Source organism: Melitaea cinxia, chromosome 7, assembly GCF_905220565.1.
Source record: "Melitaea cinxia chromosome 7, ilMelCinx1.1, whole genome shotgun sequence".
In the NCBI taxonomy this organism is placed as follows: domain Eukaryota; kingdom Metazoa; phylum Arthropoda; class Insecta; order Lepidoptera; family Nymphalidae; genus Melitaea; species Melitaea cinxia.
In genome coordinates this window covers 4727532-4744340 of record NC_059400.1, presented here as the reverse complement: position 1 = coordinate 4744340, position 16809 = coordinate 4727532, and the positions used below count along the sequence as shown (strand labels likewise).

Sequence of the window (16809 nt, the reverse complement as noted above, 5' to 3'; positions counted from 1 at the left end):
TATCTGCCACGCTGGTACAGCCAAAGGCTTTGTGCCTAATTGCTTGTGGGCCTTCAAATCAGTCAAAACTACAGATTATCACGAAGAGATGAATTTTGAAAATTTTAAGCAGTGGTTCATAAAACTTTTGGATAATCTGCATGAGCCCCACCATATTTTGATGGACAACGCACCATACCATTCCGTACAAGTAAACAAACCACCCACCAGCAACAGTAATAAAGGTGAAATACTAGAGTGGCTGCAACGCAATGGTGTGGAGGCTGACAGTCAACTGTTAAAAAAAGAGTTGGTCAGATTATTAAACTTACAAAAACTCCAAACAAAGCGGACATATTTTTTGGATGAAATGGCAAAATCTAAAGGTCACACAGTGATTCGGTTACCGCCATACCACTGCCAATATAATGCCATTGAGATGATATGGGCGCAAATCAAAGGTGGGTAATTTGTATTTATTTTAACTTTTATGTACAAATTAAATATGTACTTTTACTTCAATCTCACTCTTTTACATTGCATCATACTCAAAATAAATATTGTTTCAGGTTGTGCAGCCAGGCTTAACACCACTCCACCATTTACAGCCAATAAAATGATGACATTATTAGAATAATGTTGTAGTGAAGTGACTCCGGATAATTGGAGGAAAGTCGTAGAAAAGACTAAAAAACTTTGCTACGATGATTGGGATCGAGATGTGCGATACGACACTCTTGAAGATCAACCATTATTGATAAATGTAGGTGACAGCAGTTGCAGTTCAGATTCCGAGTCTGAGACGCAAACACTCATGTCATTATCAGATTCAGAATAAAATACAGAGTGTAACAAAAGTAAGGAACACATGCAAACCCTAAAGTATTATCACTTACCTTTGTTACACCCTTGACCTTGTGTAAGTAAATAAATAAATGTTAAACAGATTTTGTTTCATTTCATTTTGTCCTATAGCTGTTATTTTTTAATTTTCTTGGGTATAATATAATCATGTGTGTATGTATGAATGGTATGATCGTAATATTCTGTTCCATTCCATAATATATGAACTAAAATGTGAGTATGAAAAAAAAATGTGCATTCGTTCCCATTACCGACATTTTTTTATCGATACTTGCCGCCCTAGTCGATAAACGTCACACGACGTAAGTTTTGCAGGACGTAAACATAAATTGAGATTGAGATAACTTCTTGTAAATGTTAAGAATTGTTGAAAATATCAACGGAATATCATTACTAATGGTATAAAGCTACGTAAAATTTATAAATGGCATTTTTAGACGCCCCCAATATGATCCCAATTTAATGGTGATGCCACTACAATGTTATATGGTGACATTAGCTGTCAGTGTCATAGGGATCAAGGTTCGCCGCGCCGAGTATAGTAAAAAGTTATGCGGTATAGTACAACATAGGTCGACGACAAAAATAGTCGAGTAAAAACTCATTATTAGATATAACTCAAAAAGTAGTTGTTAGTGGTATAAATTTTAATGGGACCAAATGACACACACCACCTTTCGATTAAAAAAATTTTTGTCGAAATCGGTTCACCCAGTCAAAAGTTCTGAAGTAACATACATAAAAAAATACAGTCGAATTGAGAACCTCCTCCTTTTTTGGGAGTCGGTTAAACGTGTCGCGGCAGCATATTTGTAACTATTATAATTAAGTCACAATACGTTTGGTGCAACGTTGTTGTGCCAAACAATGCCAGTCTACAATAAACGATTTAAAGGTAACCCACATTTTGAGGAGTTGACGATGTAGACGGTGATGTCAACGAATCAGGAATAGGGAGCGTAGCACTAATGGCACCATAAGATGATAGCCTGTCATCTGCTAGATTGAATGATTGTTGATGACTCTGAAAGGATTGATTTAACATTGTTAATTTTCAAAGTTGATAAATCTATGCTTCATTTCACTACTATGACTAAGGTGAACTACATCAGATGGAAAAAAAACTTACGGGACAAAAACAGTTTGGCGTTAGTGTTGGTTTGGTGCCCTTGACTAATTTCCTTCTATTGTTTGCCAACACTTGAAAGTCAGATGTATTGAAATGATCTGAACAAATGACACTATTTTTTGTAGGCGTCCAGGTTAGTCTGTTATTACAAATTTTTTTCCATATATCCCTTAAATTTGGATCTTTAGGAAACCTGCCAAATTTTTATATAAAAAATTATGGTCGAAGTTCACATTAAGTAATTCTAGTAAAATGTGTTAATGCTCATGAGTATTGTATTATATTTAATTTAATGCAATTTTATTATATAACTATGTATATTAAAATAAAAGCTCGCAATATAATATTTTAAATAAATAAAAATCTCAAAAATCTGTCTTTGCCTTTGCCGTTTTTATCGATAACTATCTACAAACAAACCGGTAACAACACTATCGCACGGCGACAGTGACTTCTCGGAAATAGACTCCGATCAGTCGCTCGACCGATCCGCATATTGTATGAGGGCGAGCGGCCTGTGTTGGTAAACAAATCGAAACAACACGACCGATAACATTTGTAATTTTTAAGTTGAAAAAATGTTTTAAAATAAGTAAACAGTAATAATATGATTAAAAAATACTTACATATGAAAGGTAACGCCATCTTTTAGTAAATTTGACGTGGCAAATCTCTTTTTGCAGCAAAAAACAGAACAATTTGGCATTTTTTAAAAGACGTTGATTCGATCGCGCAACTAGATTTAGTCTAGTGATCGGCGCGGCTGCAACTAGTTTTATTGTTTGCATATGGCCATTTGGCCTTATACCTTGACAGAGGGGAACGCCTGTACATGGCTACTCCCCTCCGTGTTGCTCTTTGTTTATTTTATTATGATTTGGCGTTAAAAAATACATACATGCCGCTAAACGCTATTTAAAAATAGGGGTTGGTGGTAGAAGGGTGAAAATTTAGGGTTATATGTATTTTTTAAATGTTGTATCATAAAAAAATAGAAATTAAAAATTTTGTCTAAAAAATAAAAATAAAAAAATTTGGGGTGGACTACTCCTAACATTTAGGGGGATGAAAAATAGATGTTGGCCAATTCTCATAGATACCGGATAAGCACAAAAAATTTCATCAAAATCGGTCAAGCCGTTTCGGAGGAGTATGGCAACGAAAACTGTGACACGAGAATTTTATATATAAGATGTATGTTCGGGGATAACTTCGTCGTTTATGAAGTTTTTGATAATTCTTTTTTTGTTGGATAGGAGATATCCCTGGTGTGGTACCATGATAAGGAAACCAGGATCTGATGATGGGATCCCAGAGAAATCGAGGGAAACTCTCGAAAATCCGCATAACTTTTTACTGGGTGTACCGGTTTTGATGATGTTTAACTTAATCGAAAGCCGATGTTTATTATGTGGTCACATTTCATCAAGATTTGATTACAACTTTTGGAGTAATCCTTAATAATATGTATTTACTTGACTACTTTTTCGGAAACCTACGTTGTATTACTTGTCGATATAATTGAAGTCGGTTTTTTTTTCGTTTGCCTGCAAACATAATTATTAATAATAAATTAACACACGATGTAACAAAGGCACTATATATAATAAAAATAAAAAATGACGATAAATTAAAAATTGATACAAACTAAACAATTACAAGATTGAGAGTAATTGCTTCTCAAAAACTGATAGGCGCTCCAACAAATCGTGTTTTTTGAAAATCATATTTTTTTAACAACAATAATAAAAAATATAAATAAATATAAAAAATCAAAAATAAAAAATAATAATGATAAAATATGAATAACATTTTTCGATTTTACCGACATAATAATAAAAAATAAGAACTGCCTATTGGATCAGGGACATGGGGATTTGAACCCTGATGTTCTCAGTTGATCCCGACCGGCCGATTTTTACTCCGTAAAAACAGGGATAAAACGATATTTTTTTAAAATGAATTCTAGCTATAGGTTTTATCTCCCCCGAAACTCGTTGGAGCCGTTTCCGAGATTCAGATATATATATACAAGAATTGCTCGTTTAGTATAAGATAAAATAATAACCTGTTGTAATTTTTATTTATAAACTTACACTAGGAAAATAAAAGTAAAAAGCGTAGGTAGGTATTATACTTTTATTTTTTCATCCAACTATTTTTGTGGACGCACGGGGCGGTTTCTTAATTATTATTTTTTTTTTTTGCATTATATCTACGTATCGATTCAGATTTAAAGTAATCGGCACAGATATCGAGCACTGCCTGCGTGAAAACAAAAAAATGTGTCAAAAAATCATCAAAATTTGTCGAAATATAAAAGGAAAATATAAAAACGTTTACCATCGATCACTTTCTTTATTTTTCACTTTATCAACAAGAAATATTGTGTCAATATTGGTAATAATACTTATGATGTAGGTACCGCTTATTACAGACAGTTAACATTACACAGTTCAATTTAGTTAGTGTGCAAGTCTTTATAATATAAAGATGTCAGTTATTTTCCCTTGCAATGTTTTAATTTAACTTTTCATACCATTTCCGCAAGCAAGATTTTCTCCTAATATTATTTCATCACAGATCAATCATGTACTTGTTTGTTTATCTCCACAAAGAAATAAGATAGGGCGGAAATTGGATTAATAATGGCAAAATAAAACTGATTAAATATTTCCTATATATCTATCTATTGAATAATACAAAAATCTTTCAAACATAATTAGTGCATTATTCAGACAACCAATTCAAAATAAATTATAATATACTACTGTTTACAAATTGAGTTATATATTTACAAGTTTAATATTATTTTTGAAATAAAATTACGATTTTAATAAAATTTCCTAATTTTTATTGGACTGTATAAATAAAAACAACTTTATTAAAAATAAGTGATAAGAAATAATTGTACAGTAAACATATGTCAGGCAGACAAATATTAACAAACATAACAATGAAAAAAAAATATTTTGTTACATTTTAGGATAAAAATCAAATAGAAAATATCTAAGTAATAATCATACTTATCATTAGCATAATCTCAAAAAGATACAATTCATCATTTATAATTAAAATGTTGTTATTGAAGACATTCAAAATTTCTGGAAACTTGTAAATATTATTTCATCGAAATTAAATATATATATATATATTTTTTAATATCGTGTAAAACTGCTTTTTTCCAACACAGGCCATCAATAAGCGATCCCAATTCATTGCTAATGCATTTCGTTTGTAATTTAATTAAACCGAAATGCTACAAATTTTAACACATAGACAACGTTTAACTTATGCCTTTTTTGATTGACACAAGCATCTAATTATATAACTATAATACACGCGTAGGTGCATGTTTATTTAGCATCTAAATACAAATTTTTTACAAATTTATCTACGGTGCGCTCACAACGAACGTATACTATTGCACACTCAAGATTATGCTATACTTCTTAAACTACGTTATGGTAACTTTAACTTGTTATTTCCTATTATTATATTATCATTGCCGCATATACTAATTACCTAACTTATCTGATAAACACCATACACCAATGTTAAATAGCACCCATGAGAGTATAATACAATTAAAGCGATATTTACTATATACATTTGCAATAAACTACAATATTTACAACATACAAATACAGGTGTTTCCATAGAGCATGTGGTATTTACTTTTCAATCGACCTATACAGAGTCACTCGAATATGTAATGTAAAATAATGTAATGATTATGTAATGGCTGCCTTAAATTAAACAGTCTCATAAAACAAATATATTATTTTGTTCTTAAATGAGAGAAATCATTGTATTTTACATAAAATCAGTCAAAACTAGATATAAAGATCACTTTATTAATCTACAGAGGATAGACATAAGATATTTTAGTACACGTATTTTGAATATTTTATTATGAGATCTTAGATCTATTACTGTAACCGCATATACACGTTGAATTCGAGCTGAAAAAATAGCATATCATTACTCTCTTCTCCCAATTGCTCCCATTTACTTTAAGTCTATTCGATTAATTTAATTTATTCTCAGTTCCAAATATTAAAACAATTTGTTTTTTAAATAGTTCCTTTTTTGTCTATACGAAATACTTCCCAGCGACATCGACGAATTTAACAGAATCAATCACCCACAATAATGTTCAATCGTAATATTTATAAATAGAGTTAAAGATATTCATTATAGGGTATCCATTAGAAAATCTCATTGAATATGTAACTAATGTCAGCTAACAAGGACGGTCTCAATCTTCAGCAGTTGTCTTAGCTTGTCAGTAACGCGCACAAGAGAGACTTTCGACGCGCGAACGTTCACTTTTTCTCCAGCACATAAAAGTTGATGGCACTGTGCCCTCTCAAGAAATTCTTGAGTTCTTATTTCACGAAGGAGCTCCTTAGGCGATCCCGACCCACAGTGAATTTGTTTCAATAAGCTCTCTTTCGATTTTATCTAGAAAATAAAAATTATTTGAATATTACATACTACGTTTAAATAATCTATATAATATGTATTAACACTTATCGAAGGTCATGCTTATTTATAAAAAAATATTATGATAAGCAGAGTTTATTCATTCATAAATGGTTATTTGTACCTGTAAAATATTTGTGATGTCTTGCAACAAACACCAAAGGCCTTCGGCTGGCTGGCCCGAAGGGGTCCTTAGGCTGTAGAAAGGCGGTAGCGGCGCATCGGTGCACTGGATCTCCATCATTGAGTCTGGGGGAGGGGGCGGAGACGCGGGTGGGGGCGATGACAAAGGATCACACCCGTTTTCTTCACGGTCTGTAAACGATTATACGGTATTATTAAGATTATAAGTACGATAATTCTAAATTGTTTATAAAATAAAATTAATTGTCAACTCCTTTTAAATATAAGCATATTTACAAAACTCCTTTTGACTTCGTATTTGAAGACAAATGTTGATAATCAGCAAACCTAACTTACCGATTATCTCCCCGGGAGGCGGAAATCTCCAAGGTTCTACTGCACGACCTTGAACGTCGGCTATATGTAATCGTAGCAACTTAGCAGCTGGGCCTTCAGCTAATTCCTCGGGAGTCTGACCCGCATATGTTCCTAGGAGAGGGTCTGCTCCATACGACAATAACAATCTTATAATTTCAACATGGACGTTTTCACAGGCTTCATGAAGTGGTCTGTAAAAAATTAATATAAAATAAATAATGTTCTATACAGTTTTTTTTATACCGGTTCTATTTTAATTGTTTACCTTATTCCACCTTGCGCAGCCGCAGACACATTAGCTCCATATTGAAGGAGAAGTCTAGCAATTCTTACGTGACCCTTTGCAGATGCCACGTGTAAAGGAGTAAAACCAGCGTTATCTTTAGCTGAAGGATCCGCTTCCATTTTTTCTAGGCAATATGCAACACAATCCTACAATAATAATACAACTTTAATTATCAAAACTACTGTTACATCTAATTTTATCATGGAATTATATGCATTGAATAATACTATACTCACGGTAAAACCAAGTCTTGCAGCGCGATGTAGATGCGTCTCTCCAATGCTTTTATTAATAAACCAACTTTTTATTTCTTTTTGAATATCGTTTACGGACTCTGGGCTTGGTTTAGGAGCTGTTCGTCGAATCTTAGGAGCATTATTTTCGCGTCTTATTATTTTTTTCTTTTTTCTTATATAATCAAAACCTGAACTAAATTTTCGTCTACCAAACAGTCTTTTTAAGCGCCTTTTTGTATTACCTTCTGCTGTTCCCGTGGAATTTCCTTCCTCCTTACTATTATCTTTGTCGTCTAATGCTTGGTTTATATCTTTTTTTATTTTATTACCAGACATTTCCTTTCTCCTCTTTTGTACAAAAGATTTCAGTAAACTGTTTCTTTTCTTTAAACGCATTAATCTTCCCTTAGCATCATTTGTTTTCAATGACTTGGTGCTTCTTAATCCATCTCTAATTGAACTAGACCTTCGTTTTAATTTGTCCTTAGCAATTTTCTTTGTTTTAAATTTAGGTTTAGCTTCAGGCTCTTTTTTTATTGATATAGGTGGTTCTTCTTCGTTTTCTTGATCCTCTCTACATGATGTTGGTGGAGCAGATGCTGGTCTGTCGTCGCCAAAAACCTCTTTAATAGTTGCCCTTTGTTTTAATACTCTACTTTCCGTTCTTGTTCGTGATTTAAGCACAACTGGAGCAAATTCTTCTGTAGCACCTATTAACCCATCTGTGTCTTTTATAAATGCTGTTCTAAACATTGTAACAGTCTTTTTTCTAAAAGCACCTAAATAAAAAATATCTTCCATTAATTTTTCTTTCTTTGCACTTAAACTTCCCTTATTTCCATTTTTTACAAGACCTAAACTAGGCGTCGGTAAAAGTTCGGCAATATTTGAAGATTTTGGAATAATTTTAGCTGTTTTGTCATCTTTACCTTTTGATTTCTTTCTTGTTTCTTCTCTTTTTCCACATTTCTGAATGAGAACGTCAACAATGGAACTGCTTTTTTTCTTTGCCCTTGCTGCCGAAAAAACAGTAGAGCTTGATGCCTCAGAATCGTAATGAAGTTTATTAATAGCAGAACAGCTAGAATTTGATTCAAGATCACTGTCAAGACTGTGTTTATCTGGTCTTCTATACAAGTCGTCTGTAGCAGCTGAAGGTACGGATGATGGGGCTGGAGAGAGTGGAACAGAATCCAAATCGGGTAGTGATGTTGAGCCTCTTGAAAATTGTGCGCCACTTCCTTTAACGAAGGGCCCTCCCGAACGACCTCTAGGAATTGCGATAAGACTAGTAGGCATTCGTAAAGATCTTTTGTATCTGTACAATTCCTCTTCCCAACCAGGACGAAAATCAGAACCATCGCCAAAACCTGATTTACGTAATAAGGGTGAACCAGTACCACTGTTTTCCAACCTTCTTGGAGAGGATTTTATATTTTTCTGTGAGTTACTCTTATCTTCTGTTTTTATATTTTTACGCACACGAAGCCTACTCGCGACACTTAATTCATCATCGCTGTCAGAACTAGAATCATTATTAACCTTTTCCTTTTTCACATTTTCTATAGACAAGGATTTTACTTTTGATCTCGATATTTGCCGCGTAGTCTTGCCTTTACTCTGCCTTTCTTCTTTTGATGACGAGTCTAAGGATATCCTAACATTAGCATTCATTTGCTCATCACAACATTCTAGTTTTACATAAGCAGACTTTTCAGACAAATCTTTTAACATTTGATATTTTAAATTCCGTTGCTTGTCTTTTAACAATTTACTTTTTATTAGTGGTTCATCATCATCTGTTGATTCTAATTCTTCTTTGATAACATCTTTTAAGCCTTCTGTTTTTGTTTTTTCTGATTCAATGTCAACGGGTAGTGACTCAGTTTTTGAAGCTTTATGTTTATTTTTTGCATTACTTTTATTCTTATTAGTTTTCTCAACATCATTATTTTTGTTATTCTTATTTTTTTCTGGCTTGTCATTTGGTTTGCACTTGACTACCGTTTCTGTCTGAGTAATCGTGAGAGTAGAAGAGCATCTTTCATTTTCTGATTTCAATTCATCCTCATCGATGGGCTCTTTTTTAATTTCAGTAATAGACGGCAACGTCGGATTTAATTGTCCTAATTGTAATTCTCTGACATCATCTTTTGGTGGTTCGTCACTTTTGTTGTGATATTCTGAGTCGAAAGTACTAATACGTTTCCTGAGAAGTTTCTTCTTGTGGCACCCAGTTTTAAGCTGTTCCATGAAATTATCACAGGCGTTAGCCCAATCTAAATCAAATTCTTCTTTGTTAGAAGTCTCTCCCAATGAATGTATTTGCTCTAACATAATCTCAGATTTAACTTGTATCACAGCATCCTTTTCTATTTCTTCAATATTTAAAGGTTCCGTTTTTACCTCGGGAATGTTAATGTCTACTGGTTTTTCGTTCTTAATAACAGATTCTAACCTTAGATCTTCGCGAATTTGATTAAAAAGATGTTGTTTTTGTGATTTTGGAAGTGGTTTGTTTTTATCAGTATCGGCAAATATGGAATCTGTTTTTGTGGAATTGTCTTGCGACGGTGGCATTACTTTTAATTCAGCTTTAGTTCGTATTCTTGAAGCCACATCCATTTCAGGAGATTTTGTTTTTGAATCTGGGCTATCCAATTTTTGATAATCTGAATCTCTCGATATTGAATCTACGGCTTTTGGCATTTTTATGTGATGCCCAAAACTAAGCGCATTTTTATTTGGATTATTTATAGGATTACTGTTAGTTTTGGCGTCTATTTCGTTATCAGTTGATACGTCTGTTATTTCTATCACAGAATCATCGACATCATCTATAACAATTAGTTCAGGAATCGGTCTTGTTGTTTTAGTCGATTCCAAATATCCTGTTTGTTTAGTTTCTAAACTATTTCGTAATATACTCAAAACTTTCTTATCCGCTGGTTGAACATTGTTATGGGGATCTAGATGAATCGGATGTAGATCTCTATGGCTCGGAATCTTTTGAATAATGTGACGGCTGTTAATGGATGATATACGATCATGATAATGAACCTGATGATTATTTGCTCCTTTATTCACTATTTCTGTATAATGATTGCCGGAGTACCGTTGATGTGAATGATATTCTCGGTATCCACTTGCCGTTGCGGACCGTTTTTGATCATTATGATAAGCTTCGAATCGCTTATGACTTGCATAATTATACACAGGCTGACTCATTAACTCATGTTGCTCTCGTACTGATTGATGTATATGAGTGTCTATCCGACTGTCTGAAGTCCAAGTTTCATATCGAACAATTTTTTCAGGAATGTTACTAACAATCGCTCCCGTGGGGCGTTTTCGATCCTCGATTATTAATTGACGGTCGTCACGAACTCTACTTTCCGCATAACGGTCGTCACCGCTTTGTCTGGTAAGATCAATACGTGGAACGTTATCGGTACCACTTACTGGGCCGATGTGTTTACTACGTTCCATGTGCAATTGATGACGAGATTCAACTGGACAAGAATCGGCCACTGGCCGTGGGGAAACGTAGGCTCCATTGTAACGTAAGGGATGGTGAATATTTTGAATTGTATTATATCCTTGACTAATATTCCTTTCTCTATATTGAGCAAAATCAGGTGCAAAGTCTACTTTATGAGAACCAGCGTATCCCGGTACTAGAGCATTTCGACTGCTAGGTGTTGGCCTTGCTTGTATAGGAACATTCTCATTTTTCATGGAAGCAGAATCAATCGAGTCATCTTGAGTCGTAGAAGAGTCTGCGGAATTTTTAACCGTTTTTACAGACAAATCAAGAGGCGATTCACGTTTTTGTTTCGTCTGGTTCATTTGATTTACTATTGAAGTTACAGATACGGTCATTCGTGCCTGCTGACTAGGATAACCCGGTTTTGCCATTGAGCGTGATGGTGAGATTTGTACATTGTTTGAATTCGAATACTCGTAATTAGTCTTTGGAGCTGCTGCTGTACGATATGAAGTTCTAGACTGCGTCTGAGACTGCAACGTAGGGTTGTTTTGAGAGGTAGGGATAGCACTCGTCGTATATCGAGTTGCAGATGTAGACGGATAATGGTAGCTGTTTCTTGAATCTACAGTCCTGTTCTTAGTAAAATAATCGACACGAGAAGGTAAACGAGACGCTTCATAAGTTTGCAATGAGGGCTGAGCTTGAACTCGATCTAAACTTTTTGCCGAATAATGTTGATTCATAACATCTAGCACTCCGTGTTTATATGGAACTTGTTGGTGGGTCTCCAACCTACGATTTGGTATAGGAACAGGTACAGTTGGCGTTGGCCGATATCCTGAATATGCTTGTTGTGGATCATACTTTCGTGGAGGAAGTGTTGGATGTCTTTCGTACTGAGCCGTTTGACGATTAAAAGAGGGAGAGTCGCGACGTTGTGGAACAGGTAAATAACCCTGCCCAGTCCGATTATCTATAGGAGTGAGTTTTTTAGTCGTTGGCAAATGTTGCGGATGATGAATTGGTGGGACTCGATCATTGTGCGGAGGAGGCGCTTGAGAGTTCGGCAAAGAATAACGCTGCGCAGCATTGCTGGACGTCGACGACTCATTATAACGATTTACGGTGTGTTGTGGTATGGTGCTTGACATCCTCGCATAAGTCTGTGGACTTTGACGTGGTATTACAGATGGTTGAGATGAAGCGATCGGAGGCCCATGAGAGCTCCTGCCATTTTCACTGATATTTGTATCATACTGATATCGCGAATAAGATTCTGGAGGCCTCGATACGGAATAGTGATCAAGTGTGCGGCCTGGTGTAAAATGTTCAGATTGTTTCGCTGTCGGTGTTTGTACACGATGGGCTGAATTGTGATAGTGCATCGACGGATCAACTGGTTCTTGCACCATCGGTGGGAGTAAAGGAGCCTCAGATGGAGGACGCACCGGAGAAGGACTGGCCACAGCAGTTGCCGATGCCGGCGACGGTAACGTATGAGGAGTTGGCTTTCTTATGATATGTGAAGGTGGTGACAACGCTCCCATTTCTTCCTCATCTTCAATTTCTGGTTGCTCGCGACGTTTTTCCGCTGCTTCACGCATAACTGTCGCTTTATGTATAATATGAGCTTCAGGTTCAATAGGCTCAGAAGGCGGACGAGGCGGCGTTGCGACAGACGTTGATGCTGGCGTTAGCGGTGGAGCAGCGGCAGCAGATGGTGGCCGCGATGAAGGCGTTGGAGCCCCTGACAGAGCAGGAGTCCCCTCTTCGGTCGAATTATTTCCGGGCCACATTTGTTGGCCGTTTCCTTCTGGTGCCTGTTGTGCCTGTTTTGGAAATCCCATAAAGTACTGACGCGTCCCTTCCAGCACATTGTTGAAACTGTCATCCATACTATGCACTCCCGCTCCTTTTAACCACCACCTAGAAATAAGAACAAGAAAATAATTAGTTTGTAAATCAAACAATAAATAATTGAGAAAAATTTCTAAAATCTTATTTAAAATAAAAAAAAAAATAAAAATGGATATCGACGTTTTAAAAGTACTTATATAATTATATCGATTATTTTATTGACGAATTTTTAATATAATCAAAACATTTTTTTAATATAATTCTTTAATTATTTTGGACACTATAAAAAACTATTACACTGTTGTACATCCTACAAATATTCACTGCTGTACGTTCACACGCCCGCCACGCCGCTCAGATGCGTATTAACGTATAACATACAAGTTTTAGTACAAATCTATAATGTCGTTAATTAAATTATATAAGTGCCAAAACTATTGAATATAAAGGCTAATAATGTAAGTTATACAATTTATATAATAAGTTTATATATATATAATATATGTTATAGTTATAGTATATATATATAATATATGTTATAGTTATAGTATATAATAAGTTTTATGAATTATGGTACGCAGAACCTAAGGTGCGTGATGGGGTCGTTAACCGTCGGTTGCCCTTGAGCGTTCCTCGCCCTCACACAGCAGTACGTATAGGGTTACCAGATGGGTAGACTAAAATATCTGGGCAAATTTTCAAAAAGTCGGGATTTTGGGATTAGGGTCGGGACCAACGGGACAAATAAATATTAAGAAATATAAAAAATCACTTTTTATTATAAAAATTTAAATCACAAAAACAATAAACAAAATTACTTTTTAACCGACTTCCAAAAAAGGAGGAGGTTCTCAATTCGACTGTATTTTTTTTTTTTTTATGTATGTTACATCAGAACTTTTGACCAGCCGGCCTAGCATGCATACAACGAGATATCTCTTGACGAGAGAGAGAGATAATGTCTACATCGAGTATTTTCTCGATTACCCTAACATGCGCACTACGAGAGACAAAATTCTCTTCCGAAGACTTCGCCTTGTCGAGTAGAGAAACATTATCAACCATAATCACAACTGAATATCATTCTTATTTCTTATGTCGTAAAGTTGAATTTACAAGGTTATTGACCAATTTCAAACGAGTGACACATGTTTTATTTAACAATGTTCTCGGCCTTTTGGCTAAGATAAAAAGTGTATATCTAATTTAAAAAATCTAATATGGAAAATAAAACGGCGTAAGTAAATGAATTTTATATGTGTAATGAATGAATTAATTATATATGTAAAACAATATGCCCGTGTTGTGCTTTATATCTTGTCGCACATTAGATAATTGTAATTCTATCACGCATTGTTTTTTTTTTTTTTTTTTTTAATTTTTAAAATTTTTTGAATTTTTGAATTTTTTTTTTTTTTTGATTATTGATTTTACTTTTATTCTATTTAATTTTATTTTTAGTTATTGATTTTTTAAATATAATTTTGTTTTGTTTTTTATTCTGCATGTTGTCTTGTCTTCTCCCGCTCTTCGTATACCGAAATTATATAATTATAATAGGGAAACGCCATGGTATACAAAAAATAGGCACCCGGTTTTATTTATTTTTTATTTATCGTCTTTCTCGTCGATAATATTGAAGACGAGAAGTTTCTCTTCCTAAAACGACAAAATTCGACAAAATTACGATGTCATGTTAGCTTCCGTAGAGATAAATATCACAGATCACTAAAATTTAATGATTATCTCTTCTTGACGTACCGAGAAGAGTATCGCGTGCACGCATGTTAGCTACTGTAGACATAGAGAGATAATACGAGAAAAGGGGTAGACAAAATTTTGTCGTGGCGCGCATGCTAGGCCTGCAGGTAGACCGATTTCGACAAATTTTGTTTTAATCGAAAGGTGGTGTGTGCCAATTGGTCCCATTTAAATTTGTTTGAGATCTAACAACTACTTTTCGAGTTATATCTAATAATGCGTTTTTACTTGACGCTTTTTTCGTCGACCTACGTTGTATTATACCGCATAACTTTCTACTGGATGTACCGATTTTGATAATTCTTTTTTTGTTGGAAAGGGGATATCCCTAGTTTGGTACCGTGATAAGGAAACCAGGATCTGATGGTGGGATCCCAGAGAAATCGAGGGAAACTCTCGAAAATCCATAATAACTTTTTACTGGGTGTACCGATTTTGATAATTTTTAATTTAATCGAAAGCTGATGTTTATCATGTGGTCACATATAAAGTTTATCGAGATCTGATAACTACTGTTTGAGTAATCTTTGATAACGCGTAGTTGCTTGACTATTTTTTCGTCGATCTACGTTGTATTACTCGTCGATGTAATTGAAGTCGGTTTTTTTTTCGTTTGCGAGCAAACACAATTATTATTATAAAAATAAAAATCACAAAAACAATAACAAAAATAAAAATAACATTTTTAGGCAGATTCTGAGATCATTAATTATCACAATAACTTATTCTAATAAGTATTATAATTATTAGTAATTTCAACTCCTTTTTGATAAATTACTGCCACATGTACTTCGCATTACATTTATTATCGCGATAGTTTTACATTTTTGATTTGCTGTTGTTTGTCGGGACATTTAGTATTTTTTCGGGACTCTGGACATCATACGAAATGTCGGGATAATCCCGACGAATCCCGACCATCTGGCAACCCTAAGTACGTAGCACACGCACACAAAGAATATCTTCCGCGAGACTGTACTAAAAAGTTTGTCGACCTTATTAAGCGTGTCATTGTTATCAATTCTATTCGAATTATAATATATTTATGTTTGTGCCCCAATTAGTCATGACACTGCAGTTCCTCGATACATAATTGCGACACTTTATTAAGACCACGTAATTTGACGTTTTCTTTTTTTTTAACATATTTTTCTTATTAAAAGTAATGAAACGAGACATCTTTTAAAATATATTTATATCAAATATACAGTGCAACCTTATTATATAACATACCTCAATATAACGAGTTTCTCGATTTAACAAATTCTTCGTACCTAATCCCCTTGAATTGTCCATAAGAGTCAATATAAAATATACCTTTACATTGCGAATATTTTTTGCGAACAACCTCTTTATAACGAATTTTCAACTATCAAGAAAAAGTATAAATACCTCTAATTAACGAATTTTGTCAACCCAAAACTTTTATATAAAGTTCCCACCAATGTATAACTCTATCTCATAGTATGTGATTTATGTCGCGACATGTTTCGACAGGCTTTTGTTCGTAAAACAATCATTGTTGTTTGATAAAAAGTAATGTAAACACTTCTGCTCGTCATTATTGTTAAAGATTTAAGTTAAAATGGCTCAGAAACGTAAAAGGTGTTCCTTATCGGTCGCAGAAAAGCGAAACATCATTAATTATGTTGACAAAAATCCTATGAGGAAAAAATTAGACATAGCTAATAAGTTCGGGATTCCCGCAAGTACATTTGCTACAATTTTAAAATTTAAAGATAAGAAAAGAAAGTGTAAACAGTAAAAGATTAAAATCATGCGAGTTTAAAAACGTAAAGGAATGTGTGTTGAAGTGGTTAAAACAGTGCCGAGACAAAAAAAAATCACAATCGGAGGCCCTATTCTTCGGGAAAAGTCAGCAGTTTGCTGTTCAATTGGGACATGAAAAGTTCCGTGCTAACAACGGAAGGCTTCAAAATTTGACTTTCATGAATTTGACCGCCGGATGCGATCCCGAAGACGTCTTTAACGCCAATGAAACTGGACTATTCTATAACTGTTTACCTAACAGCAAACTTCGCTTGACAGTACTTCTGGGAACAAATTGTTACGGGACCTACAAATTTAAGCCACTCGTCATCGGAAAATATCAAAAACCTCTACCGAATACCTCTTTATAACGAATTTTAGACCAACCTAACCTCAACATAACAAACCTCAGTTCAACAAATTACTTGATATAACGAATATTTTCTTG

The 16809-nt window shown here is 34.4% G+C and overlaps 1 protein-coding gene and 1 long non-coding RNA gene across 2 annotated transcripts; one reads left to right on the top strand and one right to left on the bottom strand.

The window, feature by feature from the left end:
• The first annotated feature begins 242 nt into the window (after positions 1-242).
• On the top strand, positions 243-924 carry LOC123655236. Its single transcript, XR_006743350.1, has 2 exons — positions 243-440; positions 549-924. It is a non-coding gene; the product is annotated as an uncharacterized LOC123655236 (long non-coding RNA).
• Positions 925-4310: 3386 nt separating this feature from the next.
• Positions 4311-12868, bottom strand: LOC123655229. Its single transcript, XM_045591056.1, has 5 exons — positions 7484-12868; positions 7227-7393; positions 6941-7152; positions 6585-6775; positions 4311-6439 (listed from the first exon to the last, which is right to left on the bottom strand). Exons 1-5 carry the CDS (start codon positions 12866-12868, stop codon positions 6215-6217), a joined length of 6180 nt encoding a protein of 2059 aa, XP_045447012.1. The 3' UTR covers positions 4311-6214.
• Positions 12869-16809: the final 3941 nt, after the last annotated feature.